At 35.2% G+C, this 20,590-nt stretch overlaps 3 protein-coding genes across 11 annotated transcripts in view; 2 read left to right on the forward strand and 1 right to left on the reverse strand.

Moving 5' to 3' along the window:
- The window catches only part of LOC106178105 (fibrosin-1-like protein), a 94,279-nt gene extending 90,692 nt beyond the window's left edge, over positions 1 to 3,587 (forward strand). For all 8 annotated transcript variants that reach the window (XM_087000310.1, XM_013561144.3, XM_013561143.3 and 5 more), the window contains 4 exons: positions 280 to 613; positions 812 to 1,007; positions 1,244 to 1,285; positions 1,438 to 3,587. In XM_087000310.1, coding sequence (XP_086856436.1) covers positions 280 to 613; positions 812 to 1,007; positions 1,244 to 1,285; positions 1,438 to 2,428 — 1,563 coding nt within the window. In that variant the 3' untranslated portion in view covers positions 2,429 to 3,587. The remainder of the gene's footprint in view (positions 1 to 279; positions 614 to 811; positions 1,008 to 1,243; positions 1,286 to 1,437) is intronic.
- A 4,056-nt stretch (positions 3,588 to 7,643) lies between these two features.
- Positions 7,644 to 15,090, forward strand: LOC106178142 (N-lysine methyltransferase setd6). 2 transcript variants are annotated; one of them, XM_086999837.1, is made up of 11 exons: positions 7,644 to 7,832; positions 8,652 to 8,796; positions 9,032 to 9,179; positions 9,541 to 9,669; positions 9,866 to 10,133; positions 10,401 to 10,499; positions 10,782 to 10,883; positions 11,072 to 11,245; positions 11,500 to 11,587; positions 12,073 to 12,118; positions 12,376 to 15,090. In XM_086999837.1, exons 1-11 carry the CDS (start codon positions 7,656 to 7,658, stop codon positions 12,554 to 12,556), a joined length of 1,557 nt encoding a protein of 518 aa, XP_086855963.1. In that variant the 5' UTR covers positions 7,644 to 7,655; the 3' UTR covers positions 12,557 to 15,090. The 2 variants fall into 2 exon arrangements, with proteins under 2 accessions (XP_086855963.1, XP_013416662.2); XM_013561208.2 differs by having other exon boundaries at positions 11,072 to 11,152.
- Positions 15,091 to 16,280: 1,190 nt separating this feature from the next.
- LOC106178029 (uncharacterized) lies at positions 16,281 to 18,904 on the reverse strand. Its single transcript, XM_013561025.2, has 3 exons — positions 18,359 to 18,904; positions 17,383 to 17,562; positions 16,281 to 17,089 (listed from the first exon to the last, which is right to left on the reverse strand). The coding sequence occupies exons 1-3, from the start codon at positions 18,654 to 18,656 to the stop codon at positions 16,878 to 16,880; spliced, it is 690 nt and encodes a 229-aa protein (XP_013416479.2). The 5' UTR covers positions 18,657 to 18,904; the 3' UTR covers positions 16,281 to 16,877.
- Positions 18,905 to 20,590: the final 1,686 nt, after the last annotated feature.

Here is a 20,590-nt window from a genome sequence, read left to right on the forward strand (position 1 = left end):
TATCTTTTCTCCTGTGTGACAAAAAAACTTGCTATCAGTGTTCAGTGAATTATATATCTCTTTTTGGAACTAACCAAGAATTTGTAGTGTTTCATATGACACATCTACACATTTGCACTGGGTGAATTTCAGCATTTGTGTTGGGCTTATGGTCCTCTTAAAAATGAAGAATAGTTTGTTAACTTGCAAGTAAAAGTAAAACACTTGTTAGAGAACCCAAAATACATTATTTGAGGATATTATGAAATTATATCATGAAATATTTTATATTCTTTTCAGAAACCTGGCAAGTGGTGTGCAGTACATGTGCGCATAGCCTGGGAAATCTACCATCACCAACAGAAACAAGCAACAGAAGCACAGAAGAATCCTGATGCCAAACTGGCCCCAGAACCATTACGTCCACCCACAATTCCTGGCAGCTCTCTCCACCGCCCCCCTGATCTCCAAGCGTCTGCGGCTCTGCTGGCAGGGCCAGCGAAGCCTGCCTCTCACAGTCGAAGTCCCTTTGAAAGCAGTCCTCACAGCGCAAATTTCCTCTCAGCCAGCCACCTGGGCGTGTCACCTTTTGCTAGGCCAAGTCCATATGCAGGGCTTGGTCTGACAGGTTTGCGTAAGTGCACTTCTTATTTATATAAATTTATTACAACTAGGCATTACTCTGATGACTGTGAGCATAATTTTGTAATTAATACATCAAAATATGATGATAATGTTAGAGATGATTTGGTTACTGAAGTATTATTCATTTTTTAAAAGTTTTTTGGGGGTTTAGACATATGTGGTGTTTCATAATATTTTTATTTTCCAGCCAATGGAATGATGAGAGAGCACCCTTCTCTGCCCAATTTAACATCCCCACATGAATGGAGTCGTCTCCACAGGACCCCACCATCATTCCCCACACCTCCCTCGTGGCCCAAGTCTGAACTAGAGAAGGAGAAGGAAAGGGAACCATTATTGGCAAAGGAGAAAGATGAGAGGCAGAGCCTTCTGGATAGAGAAAGGTAGAGAATTTACTCAGTGTAAAATTACACAGCGAAGGTCTATTGTTCTAATACTAAATTTCTTTTATATGTTCAAGGAGATGTAAAGAAAGTTGGTTCAATTTTCCATGTCATATCTTATCTATACCAGTCTTGCACCAGTTGTAGGGAAAATTTGGGGAGATACTTACAATGTATGAAGATCACCACAACTTTCAGATATGTATTGAGTGAGGAATATATCTATTTACTTTCAGACATTATGAGCGTGACAAGGAAAGAGAAAGAGAATTTGAAAGGTAAGTATATTTCTTTTGCTTTCTTGTTTGCTAACATACTTATCATTGAACCCTAGAAATGTCCTTGTAATTCAACATCTATACATACAATATGGTGAAATAAAGATTTGACTTCCTTTAATTTTATGCCCATGTGTTCTGTTCTGTTGCAGAGAAAGAGACCGACTGGCTGGCAGACATTCACCTGACAGGCGCAGAAGTAGTGTAGATTTTGACAGAAGTCGTGACAGAGAAAGAACAGAAAGATTTGAAGATCGCAGGCGGTCACGCTCAAGATCTCCACTTAGAAATGGGCGAGATGATCTCCGTAGGGACTATATGACCAAGTCGGACAGTGCCTTTAACAATTTACATGAGAAAACTGACCTAAAAATCAAAGAGGAGAGAAGGGAGGATGATGTTATGATTTTAGGAAATTCTGATAAAAGGAGTGACTTAATGCATCCTCCAGGCATGCCTCCTCATTCTTTCTCTGGACCTAGCTTGTTAGATCCCAGGAGATTAATGGGGACTCCTTATAGCTTACATGGGGAACGGCCACCTCCACCACATGGTCTGTGGAATCCACTGAACTTTGCAGAGAGACTGCCTGATAGAAGTGTGATTGACTTTAACAGACACACACTGGAAATAAGGGAGGAATTGGCCAGGGAGAGAGAAAGAGAACTCATGAAAAGGTTTCAGAATCCTCTGGGTAGTTTGATGGAGCACGAACGGCTCCGTGAACAAGCACGGCAGGAAATGATGATGAGGGAACATGCTGCACGTGAGATGGAAGCAGCACGTGTTAGGGACATGCAGATGCTGTATGAGCGAGAATTCAGTGAACGTTCAAAAATCCCTCCACTCAGACCAGACTCTTATTTTACTCCCAGTGCGTCAGGGAGTATTCATTTTACAAGACCAGCGAGTCCTCTAGTCAATCACAGTAGTACTACCAAGACTAACTCTCCATCCAGTTCAGTGGGTGCTCCTCCACCCCTCATTCCATCTGGAACTGCCTCTCATAACTCTCGGAGTCACACAAACTCGCCTGCAACAAAACCAAAAACAAGTAGTCCCTTAGCTGTTCCAGGAAAGGAGAGACGAGAGTCGAGAGAAACAAATGGAAATTCAACAGAAGTGGATGCTCAGTCCAGATGAATCTGTACTGGATACAGTATCTGTAAATGAAGCAGCAGAGCATGCTATAATATTGCTGCCTAAAAAATGTGCAAATTATTGAAAATTTAATATCATGTAAAAATTATTTCTACTGTTTTGTATGTTGTAGATTTTTCCTATGGTTGTACATTAATAAAGATAATTATAATGTGTCTGTGAAAATGTAATATCATAACTATTATATTGTATGTGGCCCATAATGTACAAAGTACATTTTTTTGCATCTTGGAATACTTTTGCACAGAAAAGTAAATTATGTTAGAAGCCCGAACATTGTCAAATATGACAATTAAATATGATTTACACTGCCATGTCAAACAGCATGAATAGAGGAAGGTCTCTAAATGTGACTGTCAGAATAAGTTCTGCATTCCATGTGATTATATAATTAATAGCAGCAACAGCTACCTGCAAAGAACTACTCGTCTCAAAGACGCCCAAACTCAAAGATGAGATGTATGGTAGCATCAATTGTTTGTGCTTTTGCACTAAAACTCTACCAAATTTATCACTAAATAGACTGAAGTAGAGAATTATTTACTGGTTGATGACCAGACTAATAATGAATGAAAGATCAGAAATAAATTCAGGGTGCAGATTATGTAGCATTTGGCAGAGTTGAAGTAATTGTCTTAGTTGTTAAGTATTAACAAGCAAGAGAGTGAAGAAGCCTTCATAAATCTATTCAATGATTAGATGCCCATTTATAATATTATTTGTTAATATGGCTATTTCAAGCCTATTTATACAGCAATCCTTTACATTAGGTACATACCAGCAAGATAATTATTTCAGGCTTTTTATGCATTAATATGTATTTTATAAGTCTTGCCTTGTCCTTTCGTGAAAGTTTCTATCCTGTAAAGAAATCATGTTCTACATTTTACTGTGAAGATAATAAATAGCCTACAGCAATGGTGGTGAAGTATCAGTGGTTTCAAATGGGTGTCCCCTTTGTGTGCGATAAGTTATAGTGAGCTTTATATCCAGTTCAAAATTTTCCTTTGAAATACATTTTTTAATGGTTTATAAAGATGTTATGGCAAATATACATGTATTTGTTCAGACAGTACTGTGTAAAAAGTAGAAAAGCTGATGTTAAGTGTACAGGTGCGAAAAATAAATTTATTGAACTATATGATCATTGTGTTGCTCTGTTTTTCCTTAAAAAAAAAGCTGTGTTTGTGTTTCTTTTTGGCATCAACATAAGAATTGTAAATACAGTAACATGGAGCTTATAAATGATTAAATTTGCAATTCATGTGTAAAATTTTATTCATCGCTTCGCTGAAGATTCACTTTGAAGTAATTGTAAGTTGTTGGCCATTAGCTGTTCAAATGGGCTGGATATTCTATCCGGCTACAGAATGATGTTATGATTGCATCACTGAAAACAGAAGTTGCATGAACATGGCTTATCCTCGGTAAAGAATGTCACCCCTAATGTCTACCTTATATCCACATGGCTGTTTCTGCTGCCATCGTTGGCAACCTATAATTACAAAACTTTTTTGTCTTTCTTTGAATTTACAGGGAGCTTGAATATGACAAAAAGCAGGCTCAGTTTGAATAGCTGCATAATTATTTTTACTTATAATTTAAAGGGATGATAACTCTTCGTTTGAGATATATATTTCACAGCGAAGAGTTTTTATCCCTTTAATAACTTACAGATTACACACTGTTTAGCATACATGCATATACCCCTTTTTAGACAGGCCACTACTGGTATTGAGGCTGAAATTGCCAAGGAAGTATTTTTTCATTTCTGTTATCATCTTTCTTGTTAAGTCGCCATTAAGTCTGTTTTATATATAATTTATTATGTAAACCTTGCTGTCTGGCTAAAACCAATTATAATTTATTTGAACGTTTACAGAACATTCAAATAAACCTTTGATTTATCTATGAGAAACACATGATACACCCCCTCTGTTTCCCAGTGTACTGGAAATTCAAATCTACTATCGGCTATGCTTGGTAGTGTATTTAAAAAAATAACTGTCAGAACTCTTAACTTCGGGTGTAGCTTACTCATGAGCAACGGATATGTTTATAAGGAAAGAGGTTTACGAACAACGTAATACAGGTGAGTCTTTATTATTCACTCAGACTACAGCCACCGGCGCTTATCTAATGAATGTTTTTCGGTTGTTAATGCATTGAAAGCAAAGGGAAAAACATCATTAGTAAATTTAATAAAGACTTTAAGGTAATTCCAAATTACTCACTGTACAGCTCCGTCTTTTTTAAGACTGGAAGAGGTGTATGGGTCTTTTCCTCCCTCCATCTGGGCTGGGGTTCGTTTTGGCAGAAGCAATATGGTAGTTGTTTTTCCCCAACAAGTTTTTATATCTTTTGCGGCACATTCATTTCTTACAATATATTTTTTCTCCAAACTCTTCACTTTTGTTTCTCTTTGGAAATGTTATTCAAAAAGAAGACAACTGTTTTACATAAAGTTGATTAAGAACATCATTTTATAAAACTAAAATTGAACTAACAAATTTTTCTAATAATACTATTTTCCTATACAAGCTGAAACTTTGGTTAAACCAATTTGCTGTTAAAAAAGAATAATCTTGGATTACGCACAAAAACCATATTTTATGTTTTCGCCTTCCTCTCTGTTTGAATCCATTCATAGGCCTTTGGCAACAGTAAAACGGTTAAAATATTGTTGTATAAAAATAAATATTGTTGTATAAATACTGTAGCACGATTTGTACCAATGCACGTTTATCGTCAGGCTTTAAAAACGGATTAAGTGTTTACTAACACTAACATTAACACCCATATTAACCAACAAACACACAAATTAACCAGCACTACCAGAGCGGATGAATGTTAGTGCTATGTATCGCCTTGTTGGTGCTAAATAATTGTACGGTTATAGTATCGGGGGACTACTGTTTTATTTTCGATTTCTTTATTCAGGATCGAATATGAGGTGATAATGTCACTTAGTGTGCCCTAAGCGCTTGGATACAATGTTTTATACATAATTCCTAATTCAATGGTAGCTTTATCATCTGTCCTGAAATTCAGGGAAGGGGTAGCATGTTTGGTCTTGATTTCGTCAGCATGCTTCTTGATGGCTATATAGACCTATTTTTGATTTACGTGCTCTTCGACGCTGAGCATTTGCTGGCTGGACATTTTTACACTCTTTCCTTTGCGTCCTCTTTCTCTTTCGCTGCTGCTACTCGCTGCACTATACATTTAGCTGATGTTCTCGAAATCCAGGCCTTGTAAACAAAATTGCCGTTTGTGATCTCAATCCGCGGAATTGTGATCGCGAATGCCGAATCAACGACTTGAACTGAAAATTTGTTGTAAAAATACTTGAATTCTTTCTGTCAGATGCTTCCATTTGCCACGTGTTTGGATTTATGGTGCCAGTGCATGTTTTAATCTATCTTTTAAACCGTCTTATTTTATCTTATTTTTTATCTCTCCTTCTTTCCCTGTGACAGTTCTGAAATCCTTTAGACATTCTGGTGCAATCCATCTTAGAGACATGGCCTGACCATCTCAGTGCTTGACACTAAATGCATTTCTAAAACTTCAATATCAGAGATTTAATCTAGTTTCATAATTCATTTCTAGGTGATTGGCCAGACCACCATGTCTTCCTGCACATGAAGAAGGAAATATCGACATCACATACTTCTATATAAGTAGTTTTGTCATTTATAAAATCTGAATTTGACTATGGGATATTTTCGAACACGTATAATATACCTTAACTCATTGTTAATTACCCAACAGATTACCGTATAGGTTCTGGGAAGGGCATGCGTTCTATTTTGTCATCGCCGTTTGTCCAATCGTTCCAAGCAACCTTAAGAAAAAAAATTACAACAAATGCAATCTGGAAAGTAAAATATTCCATTCTTGTTTGTTTTTCATTTGAGCCTTCCTTCCTTTCTGCAATCTGGATAGATTACCAAAACCTTGACATTTTCATTGCCTGTACGTCCGTGTAAATACTTTGGGCTCTGCACCAAACTTTAAAAGATTTTCTAAAATTACTCTTTTAATTTTTTAAAATTAACTTATACTTTTTCAACTTAAAATTATTAACCATTGGTAAGTATGGGAAAAGTGTCGTTTACCCCAGGAAAATTCATTTTTGGCCTAAAGGAAGTTTTTTTTCTTTAAAAGAATGAGATAAGCCTGTCGTTTTTAATTGACATTATAAGTCAAGAGATGAAATCATCAGATATAAGATAGAAATATTGATATTTTGCTATTAAATTGATCAAAAAAAAAACAAAAAAAAAAAAAAACGATAAGATAAATAAACACCAAAACCAATATAGAGGTGCATTTCTCATGCTGAAATATCAATAAATAAATAAATAAATAAAATTGAAAATATTCAAAGTTGCATTCATTTTTTTTAACACACGGGCGTCTCAGTTTTACATCTACTTTTTTTTACGATTTTTATACATTATATAAGGTGCCTAAGTGGTAACGTATGTTCCGCTACTAAAGTATGTTCCGGTCATATAATTTTCGGTCATATCGCGTTCCGTTATATTTTTTAGTGATTCAGTCATGATAAATTACATATGACCAATAGAAGTATTTCTATGATATATAATGACGTAAGAATGTTTTATAAGTCTTTAAACTGTAAAAGGGGCTTTGCGTCGTGGCTAATACCACGTAACGTAGGCTATGTTCCCTAGAAAAACTGTCAGAAAGTTTCACCTTGTCCAAGTAGGCCTACTTGGTGCAATAGGATACAGGGTTTTCTGTTGCTGACTAAAAAATATACTGTGATTCCAAGATAGTTTGGCATTTCTGATACGGAAAACAGTTTATTTAATGCTTATTTTAGACAGTTTACTGTCAGTAGGGTGTATTCGCCCCCCTCTCCCCCCTCCCCCATCTTTTTAATATTCAGTGACAAACAAACTGAAGTCGTTCAAAAAAGTTAACTGCTCTATAGGCCTACAGGTGTGTCAGGGGGTCCCTTCGTTTTCTGAAAAAATCACACCAATTGGAATCTGAATCATAGTTCTAAACTGTATCAAATGGCACAGTTCGCCCTCTAAATTACAAACATTTTTCGGAGCCCTTCAGCAGGCCCCGAACCCCACGCCAGGGGGGGGGGGGGTGAAGGTCGGCTTCGCATCCTCGGACCCCGCCGTTTCGTATCGTGTGGCAAAGGTCGAAAGAGGTCATTGGGTGTATGCTGCTCTTCTGTGGTTGGAGTCTGGTTTCAGCTGCAGCAGGGATGGAGTCAAAAAGAAAACATGAGGACGAAGATCAGGAGCAGATTTCTCCAAAGAAAGTCCTAGTCAGTGAAGATAAACTTCTTAGTTTCTTTCGATGGTGCAGGGAAACTAATTTGCGTGTTAGTTCGAAGGTTTGTAGCGCTTTGAAATCGTGTTTTTTAACAGTTGACTATAGGTCATTTAAGGCAACCGGCGACCGCTGATGTTTTGATGACGATCTTTGTTTTCTTTGTTCATATATTTACTGTCAGCTCTGCGGTTGTTGTGGTTGGCGCGTTGTTGATTAAATTTTGGCTTTTTATGATAATCTTTGAATGCTTGAGTAAGGACACTTGAGCTATTCCAATAAAACCTTATTCTTAATTTTGCGCAAGACTTGTCAGTTTGGAATCACTGACCGTGACGATTTACAGTTTGAATTTGGTCAGCTTTTACAAGTGTAGCCTTTTGATCAAGTTTATTTCCATCAATGACTGGTAGCTGTTTAAAAGTGGACCATATACAACTTTTTATACATACCATATGTTTTGTATTTCTAATATAGTTTTTAAGAACACTGTATACTTATTATGTAATAGTGTTTGCATTGTGTCTTTATCATGTTTTTATGGAATCAGTAAGCAGGAAGACTTTTATTTATATCACTTTAAAGAAGTTTTAATGTAAAAATTTGTTTCAGAGGCTCTGGCATGTTTAAATATTTATTTTTTTCATTAAATTCAAAACCTGAGATTGTTTAACACTGCTTACAGGATAAGTAGAAGTTGAAAAATGTCATTTTTTAATAACCTTTGATGGGAAAAAAGTCATGCAAGCATATATGTACATTGTTTTTTATTTTTCCAAGTTTTTATAAATGTCTGATGATTTATTTCTTTTAATTAAATTTATTTATTTATTTATTTATTTATTTATTTATTTATTACTTGACAGCATCCTTCTCTCTTCAGGTTTTGGTCACGAAGTCTGGCTCTAGTGCCAATTATGGGATGGTGGCTACAGAAGATATTCCTGAAGGGAAGTGCTTGTTTGAAATCCCACGTTCATTACTACTGTCTCCACAGACTTGTGCAATAGCACAGCTGCTAGAATCAGGTAAAATTACGGAGCTTGTAAGCTTGACAATTGGTATATTTGACTCATTCAAACTTTTGATTGCATGTTAATACATTAACTTCCACATCATCTTTTTATTTAATTGTACTGTTTGCAAACTTGAATCTGTAGCATTAAATTCACCCAATAGCAGTTCAATGTTATGTTTAAGTTAAAGGAAAAAACATTATTTGAATCAAAGTACAGAAGCATGTTTATATAATTTAATTTTTAGAATCGTCTTCCATTGAAAGTCAGAGTGGCTGGGTTCCCCTTTTGCTGGCTCTTATGTATGAGTACACAAACCCACAGTCCAAATGGAAGCCTTATCTGGAGCTGGTTCCAGAGTTTGAAGAACTACACTTGCCAATGTTTTGGGAGAGGTAATGGGGTTGGATGCCCTTTGATTTTGAGTGTAAACTTTATGTACATCATTTACAACCTCTGTAAGCAGCTTGTTCTTTGTTGTACTTCTGTGGATGATAGGAAAGTAGCTATAAATCACAAAAAAAATCAGTGATATATTTTCCATGACATTCAAGTTTACCTTGAAAGGGACAGATAAAATTTGATATAGATATAGGACCTGAATATGTAGGAAATTAAATGTATGTGAACTTGTGTTTAGAAAATAGAAGAAAACTTGGAACTTTTTTAAAATCATTCATTACATATACAATTTTACAACCAATTAATTTCTTTTAGCAATCTGTTTAATGTAGTGATCTTGTTAAAATATTTCAGGTCTGAAATGGAGCAAGAGTTGAGGGGAACTGGTGTAATAAAGAATGTGGACAGAGATTTGGAGTTCATTGAAAAGGAGTTCAGTGGCATAGTACTGCCATTTGTGAAAAAGCATGAAGATGTGTTCCCGTAAGTCAATATTTATATTTGCTAATATATTGTGGAGCTGAGATGGTTTTGTTTCATTCCACCATCATCATTAAGAAGTTAATTTTGGTCAGATGCTTTTAATTTAAATGTAGTTCTTGTACTTAATCTCATCATATTTAATTTTCTAATATGCATAATATTGATTTGAATTGATCCATATCATTCACAATTTTAGGGCACTTTGTCAGGACTTTGAGTTCTATAAGAAGATGGTTGCATTTGTAATGGCCTATAGTTTTACTGAACCAGTTAAATCTAATGAAAATGGCAATGAAGATGAGGAAAATGGAAATGATGAAGATGAAGATGAAGATGCAGAGAAAAAATCCCCTCCTATGATGGTCCCTATGGCAGATATCCTGAATCATGTAGCCAAAAACAATGCTCATTTGTCATTTGACAAAGACTGCTTGAGAATGGTATCCACCAAACCAATTAGAGAGGTGTGTTTTTGTTCAAATAAACGGATTTTTGGAATCTGTAGGTGTTATTTAGTTAACAAATTTCGTCTGGAGTTATAAGAACAGAGATATTCAATTATGGTCATTAAAACGATAGGAAAGGAGTACTACTGTGTAAGAATTCCCTGAATATCAGTGATTTTTATTACATTTTTTATTTAAAGTATCATGCTCGTATTAATTGCTTTTCTTATTATATAAAATGGAGAAGACAATTTTTTTCATGTGTCTGTTCCATATTTTATCTAGGGAGAAGAAGTGTTCAACACATATGGTCAGTTGGCAAACTGGCAGCTGCTTCATATGTATGGGTTTGCAGAACCATATCCAAATAACAACTATGACACAGTGAGTATACAAACTGCATTCAGTTCCCTGTAAATGAAAGATAGACTGAAGTGTTATAATTATTGACCATTTTCATTCTACCCATGTCATAGTTTGCTTCCCAAGCTTTCTTTTTAGGGGATTCTACTGTTTGTTTATTCATTTTTTTTTATTTATAATAATTATTCAATTTTTTTTTCTGGAATAAAAAAATTGTAAACAGGGTATAGAATTGTGTGTGTGGTGTGGTTATATATTTTCAGTGGATTTTCTACATTCAACGAGACAAATTTCTCACTCCAGGTGGACCTTCCACTACAAATTCTGTATGATGTTGCAAAGCAAGGTAAAGATGAAGAAGATCTCCAGCTCCTCACTGAGAAATGGCAAGTGCTGCAGGATATGGTGGGTAACCTTTGGGATGGATTGATTTCTTTTTTATGGAATTTAACATTTTGTTGAAGTTATTATTTATTATTATGAATTTTTGTCATTTTTATCTTATATGTCATAGAACAAAAAAAGTAAAATTATTAGAAATATTGAAAAAAATGAGAACATTTATCTGTGCTTTTACTTTTGTGTGGTTTCAGTCTGTGGTGGTTGATGATGCAGCCATCATTTTAGGGACTTCTGGGATACTCACAGAGGAGGAAGCATATCAAACCTTGAAGGTAGAAAATTTGGCAAGATATTTTTGTCAATATTTATTGGCTGATGTTAATGCCAGATATCAATGGAGATTTGTGGAAGTACATGTAAGAGAAGTGAGTGGAGAAGGCTGGGAGACTTTCTAAGAACACAGTACAAAGCCGTGGCTTAGATGTAATCTTCAGTATGGTGTAACAGTAGACCAATAGAATCAGAAATGAAACCACTGGGCTAGTAATTATAGAAACCGGTCAAAAAGAAGAAATTGTAAATGTTAAAAAAATCAAAGTTTAACTAATTTCAACCATAAGAAAAGGCTAAAAGATCTGTAAATATGTATTGAGTGGTCACACTTTTTTCCTATTTTCAGGTCCTTTGCATGAATAAAGAGGAATTTGCTGCATTAAAAGAAAACATTGGATGGATGGAAGTAGATGATGATATATCATTGAAGAACAGTAAGTACTTGAGACAGATAGAAACATCTGTTCCATATGGTTGTTAAGCAGTTGACATAATAATCTTGAAATATCTTATTTTTATACTTTTTTTGCTATTTATTATATTATTTTTTTAGTAAATTGATGATGATAATTCCGATGATATGTTTAAATAATTAGAATGAGACTGTGACTTAGTAAGTCATATGTGTACTTTAATGACACCCTTAAGAACTTTTTTTAATTATTTATACTGGTTAACGTACAATGCTGATGAAGACTGCAACACGTGCCGTGTAGTTTACAGTTTCCATGATATGGGTGCTTTCGCAGTCAGCTACCAGTATGTTGGTTCATTACCTGCAGCTTGCCTGTATATAGATGACATCAAGATGGATCGCTGAATGGAGCACTTTATTATGGCATTGGTTATTTAGGGTGCAGTTATAATTGTGATGAAATTGGAATTGGATCTGGTTTTGTATGTATTTAAAAATTTACAGGTGATATCTCAAAACTTCCAAAAGAGTGGCTGGAAATACTGGCTAGGTATGTAAATAATGATTCTAGTACATTACTTATTTTGTCACTGCATAAGAGCTAATGCTATTATGTGGACTATTCAGATGTAATTCACTTAAAAAAACCTTGTGTTCAGCACAAGTTTATAAAAAGTTGGAATACAGCAGTTATCGCCATTACTGTTAATTTGTTAAATAAAAGATTGAGACTGAAAAGGGTTGGATACTGGCTGCAGTAATGAAATATGCATATTTAAAATCCTTAACTTAATTTAACATTTACAGGACAGCTAAAGAGGTGCTGAAACTGTATCACTCCAGCATGAAGGAGGATGAGCTGTTGCTGAAACTGGAGAATTTTGAAAACCTGACGCCCAGGCAACAGTACTCCTTATACGTTAGATATGGACAGAGAAAACTACTCCAGATTTTATTGAATCTCTGCAGTCAGCAGCCTGTAAATTGAAAGTTTTTTTTTAGTATATTTCAGATATAATCATAGAACACTATCTTAGCTTGTGTTGATAGATAGGTTGGTTGTAAACTAAAAACCAAAATCACACAAACTTTTACTAAGTGTTAGACAGTTATACTTTTGTATATTTGCCAGTGCATTTTATATTTATTTATTTATTTATTTATTTATTTATTTAAATACACTTTGTATATTTTTTCTGTGTAGAAGATCCAAACCATTCCTTATTTTAATATATCACATTTTAAGATGAAATTTATATTGTCACCTTTGTTACTTCCTGATACTGAAGATTTGACTCCAGTCAAACTGAAAGGACATTTCAAATACGTCCAGTAACATTCTACCTCAAAATATTACCGGTGAGGTGAATTTTTATCACCACATATATTTCTGTATTCATTTGTATTTTGGTATTAATGATGGCCAGGTTTAGCCAATTTGTCGCTGTTTATTCATGCAATGTAAAATGCTGATAAGGAAAACATAGTTTGTAGATATTCAATTAAGTCATCCTTTTCCATGCAGTGTTACCACCCCCTCCCCTCTTGCTCTAACAAAGTTGGAGGGAGCATATTTTAAACAGGTGTTGGCCTGTCTATTTGCAGATGCAGTCCTGTCTAGTCAAACCCTTCAGATTCCAATCACTTTCAGTGAAATATGCTTGAAGACCTTGATATGTATTTGCACACCAACATAGACATTGAGCTCTCTCTGGTGGGGAAATGCCCTCTGCCTGTGTTTCACAAACTTCTGAACAAAATATGTCAACTAATAAATTTGGCACTTGAAGTCTTGTGTTAGTTTAGAAATGTGTCATCTTGGTCTCATTTTAATGTCTTAATGAACCCCCCCCCCCAAAAAAAAAAATAGTTTTTTATATATAGTGGATAGTTTTTCTACTGATCAATTTTAGTATAAGTGCAGTGTAAATTATTGTTCAGACAGGGTTTCATGATTGGCTGTCTCTCCCACAAGATAAAACCACCAGATTACTAACATAGCACAGTCTTCTTATTAACTTGTGCACTGATGTTAGCTATGCTAGTATTTTTGGCTGAAGTAAAACACATTCACAAATGTATATTTATAAATTTTAGAATTATTAGAAAGATGAGCTCATGCAGGCAAGATGTTACTTTACAGTGAACTACCATCGGCACTAGTCAGATTGAACTGCAAGTGTTAAATATTATTCCTTTTACAGAGGAGATTAAGTCCAATAAATTTTAGCAGTGATTGTGTAATAAAACTAGCTGTATTTATATTAACCTACATATTTACATACAGGTATGTTTACATAAACATAGTGTTTTGTTGTTCATAATGATGAAATTCTGCTGTTTTCTTAGGTCATATGTATATAATGATGGTAACTTAGTTTAACTTACTGATTTTGGTTCCTATGCATATAGGGCTAGCAACTTTACATTTTAGGTTGAAACATTTCAGTTTAAATCTTTTTTTTATGTATTAAATGTACTTGGATGTCTTATTTTTCATTTTTAAATACATACACTGTAAGTGTATGTATATATTCTGTGTATGTATATATTCTGATTGATCTGTCTGTCCTTGTCATCGCCGTCACCCACACATGACATTTGCCCCGTAACTGCCAAACCGTATTTTTGTTTTATTTTAAATTTACTGAGCTTTGTTTGTTAAAGAGGCAGGTTGCTTTGGAAAATTGGCACAATAGGTTTACATTTTCGGTAATTATTCTGTTTATGTGCACAATTTTGGCGATGCTTGCCCCATAACTGTCAAACCGTACTTTTGTTTTAATTTAAATTTAATGAGTGGCTTTGTTTGGCAAAGAAGCAGGTTGCTTTGGAAAATTGGTATGATCGGTTTACATTTATGGTAATTATTATTTTTTTTTTTGCATAATTTTGGTGACATTTGCCCCATAACTTTCAAACTTCCAATGTCCATGTTACCTGTAGTACATAATGTAATAGGGTAAGAGTGATTATGCTGTTTTAAAGCACCATCCAACATGCACATGCATCAAAATTGGCCAAAACATTATTTGGTGCACTTTTTGTGTGTAATGTCTAAACATTTGTCAGCTTTGCTGCCTTGTTACTTGTATGGTGTCTGTATATTTGCCAGCTTTGCTGTCTAGTTGATAAAATTGATCCACATCTGCAAAATGAAGTTGAGATACATGTACTGTTCTGTAGTCCTTTTTCATTGCTACACAATTCTGCAGGAGTTATCTTGATAGATGCTCTGTCGATTGAGGCAACTGAAAAACTGAAAATGACATTTTTGCCCCAAAATTGCTACTACTGTAAGTATTAAGTCACCCGGGATATCGTGGATAAGAATTCTTTGAATGGATAATGTGTAGTCACATTTTTTCACTTGGTAGCCATGGTTTTATGACTACTACCCAAGGTACATGTACAAAGCCCCTAAGAAATATTTCAAAGCAAGAAGTTGTATACACAGAACTCCTTGGTCAAAGAAACTTTTTTTCACTGAAATTTGTTTTTAAAATAAATACTTTGCTGTCAGTAGTAGTATTTGTTATTTCTTTTATTTTACCTCTAACAAATACGTTTTTGGTAGCAATAGTTGTGTATTGGGGATGCACATAACATGGTGTACATGTTTGAACTCGGGTCATTCCACAAAAAAGTGAATATCTGTGTCAAATCTGTGAAGCACATATTTAAGAGATATTTGCACATTTTTCATTGTCCCATAATTTTCAATGATTTATATCATAGTACCCTCAAATATGGAAGGAAATAAACAGTTATTAAAAAGTGATAGGGTTATTTCAAAACTTTTGATTTATTTTGAGTTATAACTATCAGCAAACTTCTTAAAATTTCTGAAATGTAAAATCATTGCATCATTTTACCGCTCCTGCAAGTGATTTCATAACTGCAAAATTATTCCTTACTTGAAGTAAAACAAAAATAAAGCGTATACTACAATATTTCTGATTATGTGACTAGCGATTATTTTTCACTTATTGTTATCTGAATCATAACAGATGGCTTCATATTCAGGCAGGTCCTTGACTCGTGAACGACATTTTACAACGTGATATTTGGGTGCTGTTATTCCTCTTGAACAGTGGACAGTCTTCGGAACGCATCACTGTTTTCACTGGCATTGAATAAACGGATAAAAACACGCACAAATTGGATGGAATAAACAACATATCCTTCAAACGTCTTGGTTTGATCGCCCCAGTACTTTTCCACGTGGAAAGTCGGTATCCATTCCAGTAAATTGTCCGTGAACCCGCGCGCCCTTGGCTTCCAAGTTCAGACGTGGTCATAACACTAATGATAGTGAAGTTATAACGTCTCCTCTGTGACTGTTAACTCACCTAATGTGATCTCATGTCTGTGTACTATTCCATGAATCGTCCTTGATATGACTTTGGTAGCGTTGTGTGTTTTTGTTCACTGATCGTCTACGTCCTTCGTTTGTCCTTTCAATGAACTGATGACAGTTGGTGTGAATCAGGCAAGCAAATTCCAGTATGCTGATGAACTGATGCCAACGCACTTTTTGATAATTGATACAATCACGAAATTGTTTCATAACATAAACCATTTAATTGCTCAAAGGGTGACGCTGTTCAAATTTATTAAAGAATTAAACTAAAGTCGTATAATTTTCGTCGCTCCAAATGTTCTCGAGTAATACTTAAAGAAAATTGACAAATCAATCTAAGACAAGCTACTATTATGTTAAGATTTTATTATCATACTCATGTTTGAGGACGATTGTGGATGAGCCAAATTTTAAAAACGTTTCTTTTCGGATAAAAATGATACATACCCATTTTCAGGATTGGAACCAAAACATATTCTAAATTTCAATTACGTATGTAAACGATTTCTCGTCAACTGAACGACACCTTTCCCACCGAATTTAACCTTTCACTAGTTTACGTATTGATTAATACAATCTGGTGATATTTACAACGATCAGGTAAGGGCAGGTTTGTTCAAGTAGATATCATTTCTAATGAAAAGTTCAGTTCACGACCCAGCTGCACGGAAGTGATAATGTGTGCGATATGACCTAAAGTTGTCGATCATGAGAGCTGACGTCACAGCTTGTGACGTGATTGAAAAGGGGAGAATTAAAAATACATACATGAAAATAAATAATCTTGTTAATCGTCGACTTTAGCATGACAAATATAATATACATCACTGCCTACGACATCAAAACACAGCCTCATATTTAGTAAGTTGATATCTATATCAAAAGGATATAGATCTATAAAAAATATCCACGTGTAAACTGAAATAAAATAAATTAACTTTTCCTGTCATTCCCACTCTTGTTCAGTTAGCGCTGGTTGTGAACTTCGTGTAAGAAGAGCACCCATCAAAACGGCTGAAACCGCCAATAAGGAAAACGCCGATGACAACACCGAGAGCGTGAACGCCATGCCCTGGGAGAGGTAGGGTTCACTGGCCAGTCGCTTTACATCTCCCACATTGCTGTTGTAGACTGCGATAGCTGAGATTTGAAAAATACCTGAAACGGGCAGATACTGCTTTAAGTCACACATTAATATATACAATTATATCAACAGTCAACCTTTTAAGGTTATCGACGTGAAATAATATTACTTTTAATATGGATCCTATGTAGAAAGGAATAAATAAGTTTTTATGATAGATAATGAAAACACGTATGGTGTTTGTTCAAATTAAAAAACATTACACCCATTACATGACAAAGCTAGTCTAGGGGTTTACTGATAGATTCATTAGATTATCTCTTCTTCACAGAAAATCTAAATGAACAACATTTATTGTGTTTCTTACTTGATATAAACAGAACCATGGCGACTCCCATTAGAGACAACGTGACTGCTGGGGGGTATCGATACTCAAGACTAGGAACAATTCGCACCATTTTGACCACAATTGCTGACAAAAGTATTAAACTTGTCAATAACAGTAATGTTGAAACCACATGGAATCCTTGGATTAGTGGCAGCCGTTCTGTAAATTTAAAAGTAGAAAAGTAAATTTCTAATAGACCTGTGTTTTGTCTTGTGTTAAATATGTCGCTCCCTACAACTTGCTTGCATCCATGTAATATAACCATTATTTTCCTAGAATTTTGACATTTGTGCTTTGCATTAATTTCATTCATCATCAAAACAATATACAATATACCAGTTTTGCACCGTAAATGTACTGCATGTCTCGCGTTAACAGCTGACAAAACCCCACTCTGGAATGATCAAATTTAAGATTTTGGCCATATGTTCACCTTTCTTTGTTTTGGTTAACTGAACATTTGACAATCATTTTACGGATATTAATATCAGATATGCATCTGGCTGCTTTTAACCTCGTTAGTTTTGATCCTGTCGTTAGTCATAAATATAATAAATGTATTCGTATAGTCTAATGTGTAAATTCAGTATCCTGTTAAAGTGCACTTGATTTTATTTCGCTCACAATACCCCTGTTTGTGTTAATGTCAACAATGTGTTGGAGTATTTTGAGGTTATTTAAGTGGGCATTATAAGATTTTTTTTCATGTGGCTCAATCGAAAGATTTTTACGTCTTTTGAGGAGTATCTAGATAACCTAGTTCTTTTGAAACAGCAAGTCAATGTGTCTATAGATATAGAACAAGGTGTCCCGTATGCAGTACCTTAATTAATAACGCTGTGCGTGAAATGCTATCGTCATTATTTTTCTTTGATTAGGGCCTTTAGTCGAGAGAGAGAGAGAGAGAGAGAGAGAGAGACAGAGCTCGTAATATGTTTGTTTCTTTAAAACTTACTGAATGCTTCTAGGCGCTGACAAGTACTTTCCTGAGATACGTTGGTGTTCAGCTCACACATGCCCCATAAAGAAAATCCAAGAACAGTCTTTTTATCCCAATCTAACGCTTCATACCAGCATATCCGAGTTGTCTTGCAGTCAGACAAGAGAGCAATTGTTTCTTCTATCAAAGTTTTCACTATTAAAATAATCCCTGCATACATATAAGGTAATGGCTTCGTCAAACACACATCACACGCATCAAACCACTCCATTTTCTTGCGTCGCATGTATGTCCCAGCTGAAGTGGTATCCATGACTGATCTGGCATCTCAACTACTAGGTCTTATTCTTCGTATTCTTCAGCAAAAAGCATAGATAAGCATTTTGGTGATTAACACATGCTTCCAGACATAGTCTGAACAAACTGTGCTGTAAACTCAAACTTTATTATACTTCAACAAACATTATTTACCTGTCCTTATTCAAATACTGAGCGCAGAGTAGTATTCTACATACTCGTTAGAGACGTGCCCGGAATCTGATCCCAACAAGGTCACGCGTAGATACCCCACCTTTTAAAGCAATGAAAGCTATATTCAGGTGAACATATAGGACCATACACCTTTCAAAGTCGTCACTGTCTGACTCAGTATATTGAAACTGTTGATCTTTATTCTAAGGCCGAGGGTATATGTTTTGATGTTTTAGAAATGCTATTTACTCAATTCCCGAAGGAATAATTCATTCGAAAATGCTATTTTTTCTGGACATTGATATTAAGTCACAATATCCTAAATGCATTTATGATAATGTGCAAGCACAATTTTGCAAATGTTTATCGGATACTGCACGGCATGTTCAAAGCGAGATCGATATCTGTGGGCGATTGAGTTTATAACATAGTAATGCTAACATCTCAATATAGACCTGTTACGCTAATATTACCTACATTAACGTCGTCACCATATCTTAATAACTTTACAGACAGTGGAGAAAATTTTGCCATTACTCATTTCAAGTCATAATTTTTACGGATACCGATATCTATCTATCTATCTATCTGTCTATCTATAAAGATAGAAAGATATACAGATACACGAGAGCAGTGTGGACAGAACTAACGATATATTTGGTGCTATACACAAGGTCGGGGTCCAGCTTTTGTTCTTTCGAAACGGACATCGAAATTTATCACTCAAAAGTCAATAGATCGACAAGCCGCACCCCTCTCTTTCCCGGTGTTGGTAAATAACTTTCCCAAACCTCGACTTAGCAGTTGTCATGTAACGTACGCTCACTTTATGAATCCTGTCAGAAATAAAAACGAGTTACAGTTAAAGTCAGTGAGGTGCTGAGGCTGGTAAGGAAGATTTCAGTCTCACATCTCCATTGTAGCCTACCTTATTTATCGAACAAGCTTATATTTTGTAATTAATGTGTAAAATCTTCTTTATAACTTTACAGAGATATTGGCATAGATGACAGGCCTACATAACATCTGAATTATAGTACTAAAAAATTGATATTGATCACATACTAATTTTATTTCATAGGTTATCTTGAGGCCAGTCCTGATAAAATTAATCAGAGCATGAATGGATCTCGTTTACCTCGAGCTTTAGATCACGTGTGTTAACTTCTTTATTTCCACCTCTCCAGCACAGTTATATTCTGACAGTCAGCTGTCTTAGATTTAAATTGACCTCGCCCACTACTAAATCCATGAAGTTATGGGTAGTAATTTAGAAACGTTTAAACGAGTCCGCGTCATGTCGTTTTGCGATGGCCAACTTCAAAAACCATAGGCCTACTAACGAAATTAAACCCATTGAAAATAAATTCAAGCGCATTGAGCTGTTATTTGACGAGCACACATAGTGCACAATTTTGCTAATAGTATAAAAGACCTGCTCAAACCTGCAAAAATGTAAAAGAAATACGGAGGCGATTTTAGAACTTAATTATAAACCAAAATGGTACTAGAGGGTCGAAGTATAGCTTGCAGGCCCGTAGCCAGGGGTAGGGGTTCGAGGGGTTCGAAAGAACGATCCTTTTTGCTGGGAAAAGGTCCACTCTGGATAAAATTTGATCTAGATACATGAAGGTTTTATGGTAAAAGGTCCATTTTTTCAGAAAACGAACCCCCCCCCCCCCCCCCCCCATTTCAAATTGCTGGCTACAGGCCTGGTTTGTTTATTTTTCCTTTTTTATATAAGTTCAAAAATAGTCTAAGGGTCGTTTCTAGATA

Source organism: Lingula anatina, chromosome 1 (genome assembly GCF_051362555.1).
Source record: "Lingula anatina isolate TDL-2025a chromosome 1, LinAna3.0, whole genome shotgun sequence".
NCBI classification, from domain to species: Eukaryota; Metazoa; Brachiopoda; class Lingulata; order Lingulida; family Lingulidae; genus Lingula; species Lingula anatina.